Source organism: Ceratotherium simum, chromosome 22 (assembly GCF_057802395.1).
Source record: "Ceratotherium simum simum isolate JZ-2026a chromosome 22, ASM5780239v1, whole genome shotgun sequence".
Taxonomy (NCBI): Eukaryota; Metazoa; Chordata; class Mammalia; order Perissodactyla; family Rhinocerotidae; genus Ceratotherium; species Ceratotherium simum.
This window is the reverse complement of record NC_141921.1, coordinates 14,351,055-14,364,957: the sequence shown is the minus strand read 5'-3', so window position 1 is coordinate 14,364,957 and position 13,903 is coordinate 14,351,055. Positions and strand designations below refer to the sequence as shown.

The 13,903-nt window shown below is 53.9% G+C and overlaps 1 protein-coding gene across 3 annotated transcripts in view; it reads left to right on the top strand.

Annotated features, from left to right (window-relative positions):
* The window catches only part of RNF220 (ring finger protein 220), a 220,585-nt gene that overhangs the window by 199,681 nt on the left and 7,001 nt on the right, over positions 1-13,903 (top strand). The window contains exons 1-4 of one of the 3 annotated variants that reach the window (XM_087446065.1): positions 1,730-1,901; positions 2,036-2,078; positions 5,175-5,296; positions 5,663-5,795. In XM_087446065.1, the coding sequence (XP_087302191.1) occupies positions 1,848-1,901; positions 2,036-2,078; positions 5,175-5,296; positions 5,663-5,795 (352 nt within the window). In that variant the 5' untranslated portion in view covers positions 1,730-1,847. Of the gene's footprint in view, positions 1-1,729; positions 1,902-2,035; positions 2,079-5,174; positions 5,297-5,662; positions 5,796-13,903 lie in introns of those variants that run through there. The other 2 variants (XM_014796427.2, XM_014796425.2) reach the window with 2 other exon arrangements.

Sequence of the window (13,903 nt, the reverse complement as noted above, 5' to 3'; positions counted from 1 at the left end):
GCTGGGTGACTTGACAGAGATGTCCCCCAAGTAGAAGGGACAGACATGTAAACAATCAAAATATACAAGATTGGGGGAAGCCAAGACACCATGAAAACTCAGAGGAGGCAACTAACCCAACTTTGGGGGAAAAATGAAGCCTTCCCAGAGTCTTGAAGGATGAATAAAAGTTAACCAAGCAGGGCATATGGGGGCATGGAAGATAATCTAGCCCAGAGTCCAGAGCATGGAGCGCTCAAAGAGCCGCTGGTAGCTCTACAAAGCTGTGTCAGGCTGGCAAAGGGAGAGAGCAGGAGTGGTAGAAGAATCTGGAGAACAGGTGGAGAAGGCCTGCATGCCATGTTGCAGATCTTCTAGGTGGAGAACCACTGAAGGATTTAAAGAAGGTGGGGGAGGGGGAGACAGGGTCAATTTTGCACAATACAAAGATCACACTGTATGTAGCGTGGAGGATGGGTTACACAGAGAGACACCAGAAACCAGGCCAGAAGGGAGACAGCTTCAAATTTAGAGAGCTCATAAAATTATGAACTAGAGCAGTGCCATTCAAGAAAGGTATAGCCATTGAGTAAACACTAGGGGATGACTTGCCTGTGCCAAGCCCTGTGCTGGGCTCTGGGTTCACCCATGACTCACAGATGGCCCCAACCCTGGAGTGGTCAGTCCACTGTTAAAAATTTGTATGAGCTGGTGCAGCGGTCAAGTGTGCGCGCTCTCCGCTTTGGTGGCCACCGGTTCGCAGAGTCAGATCCTGGGCGCCCACTAACGCACTGCTTGTCAAGCCATGCTGTGGCGGCGTCCCATATACAGTAGAGGAAGATGGGCACAGATCTTAGCCCAGGGCCAATCTTCCTCAGCAAAATGAGGAGGATTGGCACCCGATGTTAGCTCAGGGCTGATTTTCCTCACAAACAAAAAATTTGTATGAACTATACTGCGGGTAGAGCTGGAAGTCCTCTAACAGGAGGAAAAGATCTTTTTCGGTTAAGCCTGGAAGGATGAGTAAGAGATGCCCAGAGGTGGAGATGCGAAGATTTAAGAGACCTTTAAAGGTAGACTCCCTGGGATCTAGAGGACTGAGTGTGAGGAATGAAGGGGGTGAGGTCAAGGACGACTCTCAAGTTTTCGGTGTGTGCACACCTGAGTGGATGCTGGTATCCCCTTATGAACTGAGAACCCAGGAGAAGGCGCCTGTTTGAGGGATATCAAGCTCCACGTTGGCCACGTAGGTGTGCGGTGCCTGTGAGAGCTCCAGGGGATGTCCAGCAGACAGCTGAAACGTCAGGAGTCCTCTCACAACGGGGCTGCTGAACGGCTAAGGGCTGGGGGCGGGACAGTTGGGACACGCGGGGGATCACCCACGGGCGATCGGGAATTCCCAGCAAAGCGCCAGCCTCGGCGCCGCTGCCCTAGGACAGCGGGGCTCTGGGCCGGAAGGAGCCCTGCGCTGGCAGGGTGGGTGGAGCGGGGTGGGAGGACCCGGCAGCAGCTAAAACTCAGGCGGATAGGTTTTGCGGGCTGTGGGAGGGAGCCCAGGGCGGCCCCAGCCGGTTGCTACCAGAGTACGAGCAGCTGTTTCCTGGTCCCGGTCCGGCCGCGCACCCCCCACCCCACCGTGAACTTTCACCCCCGGCGCGCGACGGCGGCGGGTCACATGATCAGGGCCAACATGGCCGCCGCCGCCGCCGGGAGCTGAGGTGCCGCCGCCGCCGGGCAGCCGGGGGGAATCCGCCCGCATCGCCGCCCTCGCCAGCCGGGCGGCCGCGGGGCCCGGAGCGCCGGAGGCCGGGGCTGGGGCGGCACCGCGCCGCGGCAACGGGGTCCCGTTAGAGCATCCCCCGGCGGCTATGCCGAGGGCCCGGAGCGGCCGGCGGAGCAGGGGGGCCGGCGGGAGGGAGGAAGTAGGTTTGTTTACGGGCTGTGTGGGGCGGGGCAGGCCTGGACCGGGGTCCGGTGCTGGGGCGGGGGCCAGCACTCCAGGCCGCGCCTGACGCTCTCTCTTCTTTTTTTGCATCTGCTGGGCATCTTCTCCCAGACCTTCCTGCGAGTGCGAGCCAACCGGCAGACCCGACTGAATGGTGAGTCTCCCCGGCCCCTCCCTCCGCCCCACCCCCGGCCTCCTCCCTCCCTCGCCGCCCGCACCTGCTGGCTTGCCTAGGTCTCTTCGACTTTGGGGCCCATTGGCTCTGTCGCAGTCACAGCGCCTGAGAATGTGCTAACCGAGCCGGCTGCCCTCAGTTTTCCCGTCTGTCTAATGGAGGTTATGGTTCCTAGCTCTTGCCCAAGCCTCTCTAAAGGCCTTGAAGAACTTTGGGGGCCTATAAGTGCCAGAGAATGAGGAACAAGATACACAATTCCACTCGGGAGCTCAGCTTTGAATTTGCTAACTGCTGGGACCTCGCTGTACAAGCTGGCAGGGCGCTGAGAATGTTTTTCTTCCAGTTTTTAATCAGTGTGCCCAATACAGCCTCTCTGCTGAGACTTGACAATGCAGTGAGATCTGGAGTTCCCACGGCAACAAGAACTAACTCATCCCAGGGCTCTTTGAGTTATCAGTCGGCCCGCATTTCACAAAGGTGATCAGCGTGGGCTCGACAGCTCTCACAGGCCTTCTCTGAAAGCACGCCATGTATGCAGTACCTGGCGGCCCCCCTTTTGGATTCAAACCTCTGGAGCATTCCTATTTGCTGAACACAATTGAATGATCCTAGCTTTTTGTGCTGACTAGGGTGTGGTATATCTAGGGGTTGGCTGTAAGGGCCTTAGGGTCTCTGGGCCAGCTGGTGAGTGAGGCCATGAACATTCAAGATCCCCTGCTCCTGCCACTTGGTTTCTGCTGCCTGGCTGAGCCCCAGTCTGGGAAAGGAAGAGCATTCATTATGGCTGGCACCATGTTAAGCATCAGTATCATAACACCTCTGAGCACACATTTTGTAGATAAGGAAACTGAGGCAGGGAGAGGTGAAGGTGATTCCTTTAAAATCGCACAGCTGGGGTGTAACTGAGCCATGATGTAAACTGAGGTTTGTTTACTTGCCAAGACTGCTGCTCCAACCATGTCATGCTACCTCCTTGGCAAACACTTGGTTTTTTCCTACTCCGAGGTAGCTTTCCTACCTAGAGGTAGGGAGCAAAACTTTCCCTACTCCACACTTTAGTAAGTTTAGCTCAGGATTTAGAAGATGAGTGTCGAGGAAAAAAACAAACCTGCCTTGCTTGTCTGAGAATTTCCAGGCGATGCCCAGTCCCTCAGGGTGTCTTCCTGGGACTGGCAGGGATATTCTGTCCTGAGTGGCCCGAGCAAGGAGAGCATCCAGTATTGTGCCCTCCGTGGCAATTCTGTGAGATTCCTTTCTTGATTCAGTCATCCACAGTGTCTTTCCTAGGCCCCTTCTTACCAGGGAGGCACTCCCTCATGCTCTCAGCAGGGTGGATAAGGAAACTTTGTATTGGCACACTGTTCTATACAGGCTTCTAGAACTTTTTTCAGGGTCCCTTGCTCGTTGCCTTTCTAATGTCTAGCATCCCTTCTCCATCCCAGCCCTGGCTCTAGAATGTCCAGGTGGTTCAAGCTTGAGATTCCAAGGGTTAGGGCAATCAAGGTGAAGAGATTGAGATCTTTGTCCACAGAAGTGGTGCACCAGAACATAGTCACCTCTCCTATAGTGAGAGGACAGGAAATGGAAGAGATGGGCCTGGCTACAGACCAAGGCTTCTCAAACTCTATGCTCAGTCCTGGTGAGATGATGCCTTTCCTCTTGGTTCGGGTCTTTCTAGACCCACTCTGTTTTGGAGCTGGAGTAGCTTCCTGCCTCACACCCTTAACAGGCAGGAGTTGGGGCTCAAGTGTATATTCTTGACGCCTTAGCACACTCAAGGCGTCAGTCTTTGTTGATGCTCATCAGTTATGGGGGACTCCTAGGACAGGAGAGCATTTCAGGCTCGAGAGTCAGGTGTGGTTTCCTAGCCTGCCTTTGCCACTTTTTAGCTACTTGGAAAGGGCTTGATCTCTTTCAGCCTTGAGTTTCTTCATCTGTTAAAATGACTAATGCAGTGTAGCTTCAGGATATAGAATTCAGTGAGCTATCTTGTGTAAGGTACTTGACTCTGAGCCTGACACACAGTTGAAGGTCTAAATTGTATCAACTCTCACCTGTGTCACCCTCCCTAAACTGCATTTGTGAGCTTCCCACTAGGGTCAGTGTTGATGAGAAAGTTCTTCCTGGCCCTGCAGTGGGGAATGGTTCCCTCCCTGGCTGGCCCCCCCATCCCCCACTACATTGAGTGGCTAGCTCTGCTCCTGCTGTTGCATCCAGGGAGGGGCTAGAGGGAACAGAGTTCCTTGTTTTGACCCCTTCCTGCTTCGGTGACAGGAGGGCTGCAGAGAGGGATTAGTGAGCTAATTAGAAATGATTGCATCTCTCAGCATTAATTAGCAGTGCTGTGGGCTTGCAGTGTGCGCTTTGGAATTGAGCCCCTTGCGGGACAGCATGGCAGGCAACCCTCTGCACTGATTAGAAATGATGGAACAGGTTTGGGTAGGCACAATAAGGGCCACCCTCTCAAGGTACCCTGGGCTCTGACTCAGACCCTCTATACCATTATGACTGGGCCTCAGTCTCCTCTTCTGTAAAATGGGACCAGTGGATGTGAGAGAAATTCTTCCTGAGGCAATTCTAGATAGTACACTAAGGGCTGTACCTCAGGGCTCTTGGCCCAGGAACAAAAGGGGTTTTAGCTGATAAGTGAATAGCAGGCCAAATTAGGCCCCTGGAGGGACCCTGGGTCCTAGCCAAGAGATGTTCTCAGAAGTAATTCTTGACAGCAAAAGAGCCCATGGTCTTGGCCTTCTGGGGAGATACCTAGCACCATGGAGTCTTTGCTCTTTGGACTCGTTGAGCACTGCCGGTAGGGAGATGTAGGTTGAGCTTGAGCCAGCTGTGACCAAAGAGTGGACACTTTGCTGGCCTAGCACCAGTCTCCTCCCCAGGTGCTCTTGGCAAGGCTCAGTCCCCAAGGGAGCAGAAGGTGCTGCATAATGAGGGCCAGATCAGGCATTGAACAGAAGGGCTAATGGCTGGCAGGAGGTCAGGGTATGTCAACCCCACTGGGACCCTGAGAGCTACAGTGACTGTCTGCCTGTTCTGTGCTTTGTTTTCGGTTTCTTCATGCAGCGCGGATTGGGAAAATGAAACGGAGGAAGCAAGATGAAGGGCAGGTATGTCCCCTGTGCAACCGCCCCCTGGCAGGATCGGAGCAGGAGATGAGTAGGCATGTGGAGCATTGCCTTTCTAAGGTAGAGGGGCCATCACCACCTCCCTCCCCTCCTCTCCCTCCCTTCCCCTGACACTAGCTGCTGACTGCCCCCAGATATATGGGCTGTTCGGGTCTCCATGTGGTCTCAGCAGCTGCTGCTTCTCTGTTCTTTGCCCTCTTCCTTTACTTTCACTCTCCCACTCCTCCCCTGGGGCTCCAGTGGAAAACTATTGGGAGGAGGCCCAGATTCTTTGATCTCTAGATTGGTTTACTTCATAGGAGACCTAGAGCTGGGGGCATGTCTGGCACATCACAGCTGGGGGCTAGGGCTGTGCCTTCTTTGCAGGCCCTGGGGAGCAGATGGGGGTGGCCTGGGACCTGCATGATCCTGCTCTGCTCTTCACAGAGGGAAGGTTCCTGCATGGCTGAGGATGATGCCGTGGACATCGAGCATGAGAACAGCAACCGCTTCGAGGAGTATGAGTGGTGCGGGCAGAAGCGGATACGGGCCACCACTCTCCTGGAAGGTGGCTTCCGAGGTACAAGCAGCTGACGTGTAGGCAGTGGCACTCTGGTGGCAAAGCCTCTGCTAGGTATCCATATGTTGGGAGCCAAGAGTCCAGGGCTGATGGCTGGTCATCCGTTCCACCACGTGGGAACTGCTGCTGGCGGGCTCCTTTGTGACGGTGCCGCTGCCTGTGATGTGCATATTAAAACGGATTTATTTGGGTGGGGAAATGGAATTGTGAGCCTGCAAGCTAGGAGTGACGAGGGGGGCTCTCAGCCTCGGGTGATGCATTGAAGGTGACAGCCAAGCCGCGTTAGCACCTGCATAAAATATTAAAGGGACGGTTATGCATTTATCACTCCATCCCTCTTAAGGCTGATAAATGAGAATCCAGCAACCTGCTGTACACCTCCAGCACCGGGGCCCCTCAGGGCTTCCAGGCAAACACATTGGATTTTCCTCCTCCTCCTCAGCCCCATGTCAGGGAAATCAGTTACAGAGGAGAGAGTGAGTTATGGCAAAATTTGACCTCCCATGAGCTTCATTGGTGAATCTAATTTTAGCTCTGATCCCATCCCTTCTCCCTGGGCGCTCTTTGCCCTGAAGCAAGAGGGGCCTGGGCCCAGCTGCTCCCTGCTTCCCTTGGGCTCTCCCCAGTTGGCTGCAGAGGGGTTTGCAGGGCCCTGCCCAGCTCTGTTGCCCTCTCAGCTCCTTGCAGGGATATAGCTTGGCCCAATGGAGGTCCCCCACCCCCACCAGGTCACAGCAGACTAGTTGGGTGCCCAGGGTCAGCGTCCTCTTATCTAACTCCCCTGCCTTGGGCAGAAGAAAGGGGGAGCTGTCTGCTTCCTGGCCTCCAGCTCTTCTCTTGTCTGTGCACAAGCACAGCTGGCACTGCGGCTTGTGGTCATTAAGTGAGCCAATCTGCTTCCCATCTGCCTCCAGTTTTCTGGGCAACACCGTTGGGAGTACTGCTGTGTCTGGTCCCTGGGGAATCTCACAGCAGCTGACAAGAGGGTCTCTGCCTCACTGGGGCCGTGCTACTTGGGCTGGTGCTGAGGAATGGTCTCCACAGTGCCATCCAGTGCAGACTGGCAGCATGAAGGGGCTATGGACCCAGGTGGGGTATTATGCCTCTGGGCTTCTCTCACATTACCCAGCATTTGGGGGCAGGCCAAAGTAAACCAGGAAGGTTCATCAGACCAAGCTGTTCCCCAAGCCTAAGTACTAAGCTGGAGCACGTTCATTTGCCATCTCACTCTGGTCCTGTCCTGGAGTTTAGAGTGCCTGAGGCCCTGGGAGGATGAACAGCAAAGCCCAAGATCCCATGAGTTGTGCACACAGGTATCTGGTGGGAGCCCATGCAGGGTCAGTTCCAGGATGCTGCTCTGGGTTCACTCTGTTGGCAGCTGTAGATACTCACATCTTCCATTGCTGGGGCAACTTCTTAGGTTTCTTGGCACAGAACTGGTCCTCATGGCTTCTGGGCACCAGACAGGCCTTAAGGGGGTAAAGCTGCATAGGGCCTGCTGATCTAACAAAGTATTCCCCCTGTGCCAAGATGCACTTGCAGAGCAGGTGTGAGGGGCTCTTAGGCTCGGGGCGGGTGTCAGTTTCCCTGAGTGTTTACACTGTGAGGTTGTTCCTTTCAAGAATTCCTGAGGGGAGTTCAAAGGGTGGTTTTCTTTGAGCGATTCGGAGAGCAAGAATGAGAGTGAGACTTAAAGAGGGAACAGGGGCCGGAGGTGCCTTTATCTGCAGAGAATTGCTCCAGCTTTCCTGATAGAAGCTCCTGCCGCCTCTTAAACAGCTTAGTGCAGTCAAAAGACAGGCAGGCTTGAAAGCCTGTTTTACAGCGAGATCAGCAGGGGCCACGAGGCAGAGAGCGGGGCACAGTGGAGCGGAGGAGGCCGAGGCGCCTCAGTGGGGGAGGCTATCAAAGGGAGGCCCTGGCTGATCCTGACTGCCTCTGCCCCCAAAACTCTGTCTGCAGAAGCTGGCCATCTGTCAGTCTACCCACCCTGGCCAGGACTGATAGGCCCCAACTCTTGGGGGGTTGGGTGTGGCCCTGCCAGGGGGGCTGGTGTCAGTACAGCGCATTGATCGCCCGCCAGGCGGGCCAGGCCGCAAGCCGGGCAGCGCGTGCTTAATGTGATTGAAAGGCAGTTAAAATGGCGGTGACCTTTTCAGGAGGAATTAGATTGCCTGCCAAGACCGGTTAGAGGGAGTGATAACACCGGCTGAAGAAGCTGCCCAGCCGACTTCAGAGAGAGGGAGCGGAGGCAGGATGAGCAGGCGAGCGGTGAGGCCCATTTAAGCTGCACTGTGCGTGCTGACAGAACAGAGATTGCTGTCCTTGTTAGATATGAAAGAATTGAAGAATTGCAGATAAGTTCCTGCATCCGATCATCCCCTACCCGTCCTCCCAGACCAGGGCGCCTTCGTCATCCTCAGCAAAGCTCCCACCGGGCCCACTGGGAGCTGATCTGATGGAGCACATCAGTTACCTTGAATGTAATGGGCTGTGGAGCCAGTGAACGAGCAAGAGTTTTGGTGGAGACACTTGGCTGAGGGGCATGGGCCTTGGAGATGGGCCTGTGGTTCCTGACGGGAGGTCCAGATAGCTCAGGCCTGGGGTACTTGGAATGGGTATTTTAGGACAAAATGAAGGACCAGGTAAGCACCAAGATAGGTCCCGCTGGAAGGAGATCTTTAAGAGATTAAAGGAAATAGGTGTAGGTTGGAAGAAATGTTTGGTGTCTGGCAAACACTCTGGCCTTCCCAGTTCTGGGAGAAACCCTGGACTGTGTGCCTAGGCTGTTGATTGTCCTCTCAGAACCTCAGGTTTACCAACCTGCTGCTGCCATTTCTCCCCGGCCAGAGTTATAATCACATGAAGGGCAGCACACAGAGCCTAGTGTTTCCCCACATTCCCCTAAAAGAGCTCAGCAGTTAGGAAAAGACTCTCTTCTGGGGTACCATGCCAGGCCTGGGCAGAGCAAGGGGCCTCTAGGCTAGAGCACAGGGAGCCACCGGGAGAACCTAACTATACAACCCTTGGGGACAGACCTACTCCTACCTGTAGTCAAAGGAGACATGTGACAAATGAACCACACCTTTTCCTCATGTCCTATCTCCAGCTCCTGGCTCCTGGAGAACAGACTTATGGCGGTGAGCTTTGATCCTCTCCCTTTGGTTGCCAGTGACAGTTCACCCAGCTAGATTTGGGGAGCCTGGAGCTCATCATATCTGGAAGGGACAGGCTAGAGAGGACATGGGGATGGTTGGTTTCAGATAAGGTGACAATGATGTGATGGGGACAAGAGTTGCAAGATGTTAGAATTTCCCAGGAGACTTCACAGGAAATGGAAGGTGTCTGCAGCTGTATCTGTGAGCCTCTGTGAATCAAACAGGTAGAGGGCAGGGAAAAAGAGGGTACCAAGAGAAGCAGCTGTGCAGGGCCTCTCCTGCCCAGATCCTGGCCTAGGACTGCCACTTCCTCTAGTTTCTGTCTCAGATTTAGGCTGGTTCCAACTAGCCTGGGATGAGCTATCACAAAGGGAACAGGCGGGGCAGCTTTGGCACAGATCTTTAGATCATTTAACTGGCTGTTGCTTGATAAAACTTGAGTGCCCGATTATGGGTCAGGAGGGTGAGAGGTATTGTGAGTCCAGGGGCACAGAGAAATAGGCCTTGCCCTAGCTGCTGCCTCCTTTGGCATGTTGGTTCTCACAAGATGGGAGCCCCAGATGCTCAAAATGTCCCCCAGCGCGGCCCTGCTGCCTGGTCCAGTCAGTGACAGGTGTTGGAACAGCCAACTGCTGGAGGCAGTCTTGGAACGGAGAGGATTAGGGCTGCTGCCTTCTAACTCCTTACCACCTTCAGTTATAACCGTTGCCTGGTGGGAGGGGTGAGGAGAGGTGGCAAGGAGCAGGGTACCTTTTGTCCCCTGTGGCGACTGACGGGATTTAATCACCTTTTGGAATACAGTTGTTAAGCTGGGACAGAGGGAGCGCAGGCAGAAGGAGCAAGTATCAATGGTTTTAAACGGCGTCTGTCTCTATGCGTCTCTCCTGACGTGAGGCAGTGAAACGCGTTATCGAGGAGGCCCGGAAAGTGGCTAAGTGCGTTTGACACACGCCAACTCCCTGCCTCCACACTGGATAATTGCATTGTCAACTGTTCAGCGAGGTGGCAGGTGACACTGCAGGCCGATTGATTGTCCCGCATCGTAGCTCCCCAGACTGTCAGCTCCCCAATCGATGGCGTTTACACAAGACACCGTAACTGCATCTGTAACTAATTCCAGTGTAAAACTCTCCGGAAGCTGCTGCCCCTGCCCACCCCCCCAGCCCTTTGGAGAGGCCTCTGGAGGGCCCCAAGACTTTCCTTTCTCCCTGGACTCTGGTTTTGTTGGGAGTGGCAGGTGAGGAAATCAATGACTCCTTTTTTGTGATTTTGGTTCTAGGATATTACTGCCCCCAGTAAACAGGCATCTCCAGTTTCTCAATCGATCATCTAATCAATTGATTAAATTAACACTGATTTTTTTTTTTTCCCCCTTCTCGATGACCCAGGAAGAAATGAGTTTATGAGAGAGGAGTCGTTTTTATAAAATTTAGACTTGCTTATCATTTCTGCACTTAACCCTCTCCCTCTCTATTGCTGAGTATTCGCTTGGCGGGAAGGGATTTTTTGCACTGCCCACCCTCCCAGGACTGGGCACCCACTCTGCTGAGCATCATTGACTATCAGGCTTAGTTTGCCTATGAGCGGCAGCCCAGAGCTTTGTGCCACTTGAAGGTGGGGCTGAGCTGTAGCAAGGGGGCCTCCGTGGTGACTAAAGAGTACTCTGGGTCATTTTGGAGGTCCTGGGGGCTGAGTCCCTTCCCTGGATAGCAGCAGTAGGAGTGGCAGCTTGCCTGTTATCCCCTACACGGAACAGGAGCCAGAGGCTTGGAAAGAAGCTCTCTGTGTCATCTTGCCTCTGAGTACTGGCTTGGGATGTTCCAGCAGCTGCGAACATAAAACTGCTGTGGAGCCTTCCTCTCAAAGCAGGAGGTGGAGCAAGCTGGCGGGGGCGGTGTCTGCATAAAATGGCTTTATGGCCGTTTCTTTTTATTATGATTCTGCCAGAAGTCAGCAAGTGACATTTCATTAAGAAAATAAAGTTTAATGTGCTGGGAAGGAGGTTGGAGCAGGCTGAGGGAGCACAAGAGTGAAATTGGTGGTGGCGGCCTGTTCTGAACACCTGTGGGGGTAGGGAGAGGTTCCCAACATCTGTCTCCACTGGGGGATGGGGTCAGGGTCAGAGTAAACTGCTCAGACCAGAGACAGAGAGACCTTTTCCTTGGCAAACAAGATATGTCATGCTCTCTATCCTGCCTGACTGGTCAGGAGCAGAAGGTCACTGCCCAGGTGCGAACTGGGGGCCAATAGGGAAAGTTGTGTCCTGAGAGCTTTCTCTAGGCCACCAGCCTGTCAGGCCTTGGCCTTCCTTCTGCCACAGGGCTCCCAGGACCCAAGAGAACAGTGTTGTCAGCATTTAGTCGTTACTGCTAGGGTGTTGTATGGCACCTGTGGTGGGCCTGGCCAGCTCTATGCTGGATGATGCTAAGATCACAGCAGTGAGTCAGACTCGGGCTTTCAGTCTGGTGAGGGACAATGACAATACATGGTAATATGATTTTGGAGTTGCATGGGAGTCTGGGTGGACACCAAGGAAGGGACACCATTGTAGAAATACCTGGGGAAGTCTCATCCACACTCAGCACCTTGAGGGTAGGGATCAGATCTTGAAACTCTGTGTCCTCAATGCCGAGCCAGGCAGAGGATGAGCTCAATAAAGGTTGAAAGGATGTTGTTAAGGTGCGAGTTCATTCGGGAAGTATTCATAGAGCAGCTACTCTGTGTAGGCACTATGAGTTAATAGCAGAAAGCATGGCTGAGCTGAGTCAGACTTGCAGAATGAGCAGGCATTTGTTTTGTAGACTAGAAAGGAGAAGCTTCTAGGCAGATAACAGGAGGTACGAAGGCCTGGGGACATGAGAAAACATGCGGGATTTGGGAAGGCACTCCACTGGAGTGCGGGTCCCAGTCCAGGCCTGGCAGGCAGTAAGACTGCAGAGGAAAGGATTTCAGGCCTCAGGGCTGCTTTGTATGTTGAGAAGCTGGGACTTTTCCTGGCAGCTTTCTGCGGCCCTGTTTTCTCTGCCATGGGTTCTTTGCTTTCCTTCTTGCCCACCCGCAAGGCAGGGCTGGCAGGGCAGGCTGAGCTGAGGACGTGAGGCTGAGTGCTGAGCTACGTGTACCTGGGGGCGGGGGGGTTGGCAGGACTCGGGGGGCGCAGGCTGTAAGTGAACCTGATAGATACATTCTGATTGATGGCAGAGTTTGTCTCCCAAACTGTCAGAGGGTTTATAGAGGTGCCACTCACCCAGAAGGTGGGAATTGCTTGTCAGGACACCTGGCTGTGAGCAGGAGACAGAGCTGTAACTTGGTGTTTTCTCAGCTTAATGGCCCCGCTGCTGACCTGCCTGCTGCCTTAAGTTAGTTGGTGCCTCGGTGTGGAGGGCAAATGAGGAGTGTCAGGGAGAGGTGGAGCCCAGGCAGTGCTAGCCTCTCTCTTTCCCAGGTGCTGCTTACGTCTGGGATGGGTGGGCCCTTTGTGAGACCAGAGACCAGAGGCATAGAAGGAAGAAGAAGGATCAGGAAGAAAATGCTTTTGAAATGGGCTTGAAAGATGGAGAACATTCCAGATGGAGTAAATAGCATGAGCAAAGGTCTTAAAAGCAGGACATACAGGGTTGTGTCTGCGGTGCAGTAGGTAGTCTGTCCGTATGCATAGGGCTTATGGAGTGAAGTGAGGAAAAGAGTGAAGGTAGAGAAGTAAGTGCATCCAGATCTTAATGGATCTGGCCGAGGAGCCTAGACTTGATTGTGCAGGCAGTGGGAAGCCAAAGATGGTTTTGGAGAAGGGAAAAGAAGAGTCCACTATACGCTATGGGGGATGGGAAACAGACAAGAGGCTTGAGTCCCCTTTGCAAGACGGTTACCCTGATGAGAGTGTGTAGAAAGAATGGACAAGAAGAAATTTCTGAGATTATCAGAAATTCTGAGCTGCTTCCTCACCTCTTTAAGGATTTCTTTGCTGATTCTATTTGCCACAGATTCCATCGCTTTCATCTCTTTCTGTCCTAGCAGGGCTGCTGTGCTGGCTAGGGAGATATGGTCTGAGACCACTGGGAGAAGGCAGGGCCAGGGAGGGAGAAACAGCTTTGTGGCCCCTGACCCTGGGCTATCAGGAAGGGTTGTCCTGGGAGTCAGAGCACAGGCTGGTGAGGGGGCCTGCTGTAGCCTCAGCAGGTCACCCCTCCCGTGGGCCAAGAGTCTGCCTGTGGCTGGGCCAAATGCACCTTAGTGGGGTCAGCCGCCTGCCTGGCCCTTGGCCCTGCCTCTGCCCAGCCTGGTTGCCTTCATGGACTGCTTTGAGAAGCAGGTGTGCATGCCTGTCCTCCCTCATCTGTCCCTTCCTAATCCCTTTATAACTGTACTTGTCCAGGAATCTGGGCTGAGTGAGGTGGAGATGAATAATTAATGTCAGGCACTTCAGACACCAAATATTTGAACAGCTGCGTGGTGTTTTTGCTGGCAAGGACCTGGCAGCCAAAATCAGGACGTTGGCTGGGGGTCCTGCTGTACGGCTGTGACTGGCCTTAACCAGCCTACTCTCCCCTCTGATGGACTTCTCAGGCTGGACCTTGGGACACGGGATGCCCAGGTCCTGGGTGGGGGTGGCCTTGTAGACCTGAATTTCTCTGTCCTCTTCCTGCTCTTGCTAGACCTGGAAGACAGGTGGACAGCAGGCCTAGACTGGGTGTCTCATGAGGACCTGACATAGCGTGTGAATGGGCTAGTTTAGGAGCAGAGACCACTTGGAGCAGCAAGCTGTGGCAGAGAAGGATGAGGTATGCAGAGTGAAAGGGACTGAAATGTCTGAGTCAAGAGCACCTAAGTATCTTGCTGTCTATATTCCAGGCCCAAATTTCTGTCTGGGCTTTATCTGGCCCAAAACCTGACCTCTACCTAGAGGCAACAGAAGGGGAACCCTTGGCCTAGTCTTGTTGGCCCCTGGCCCTC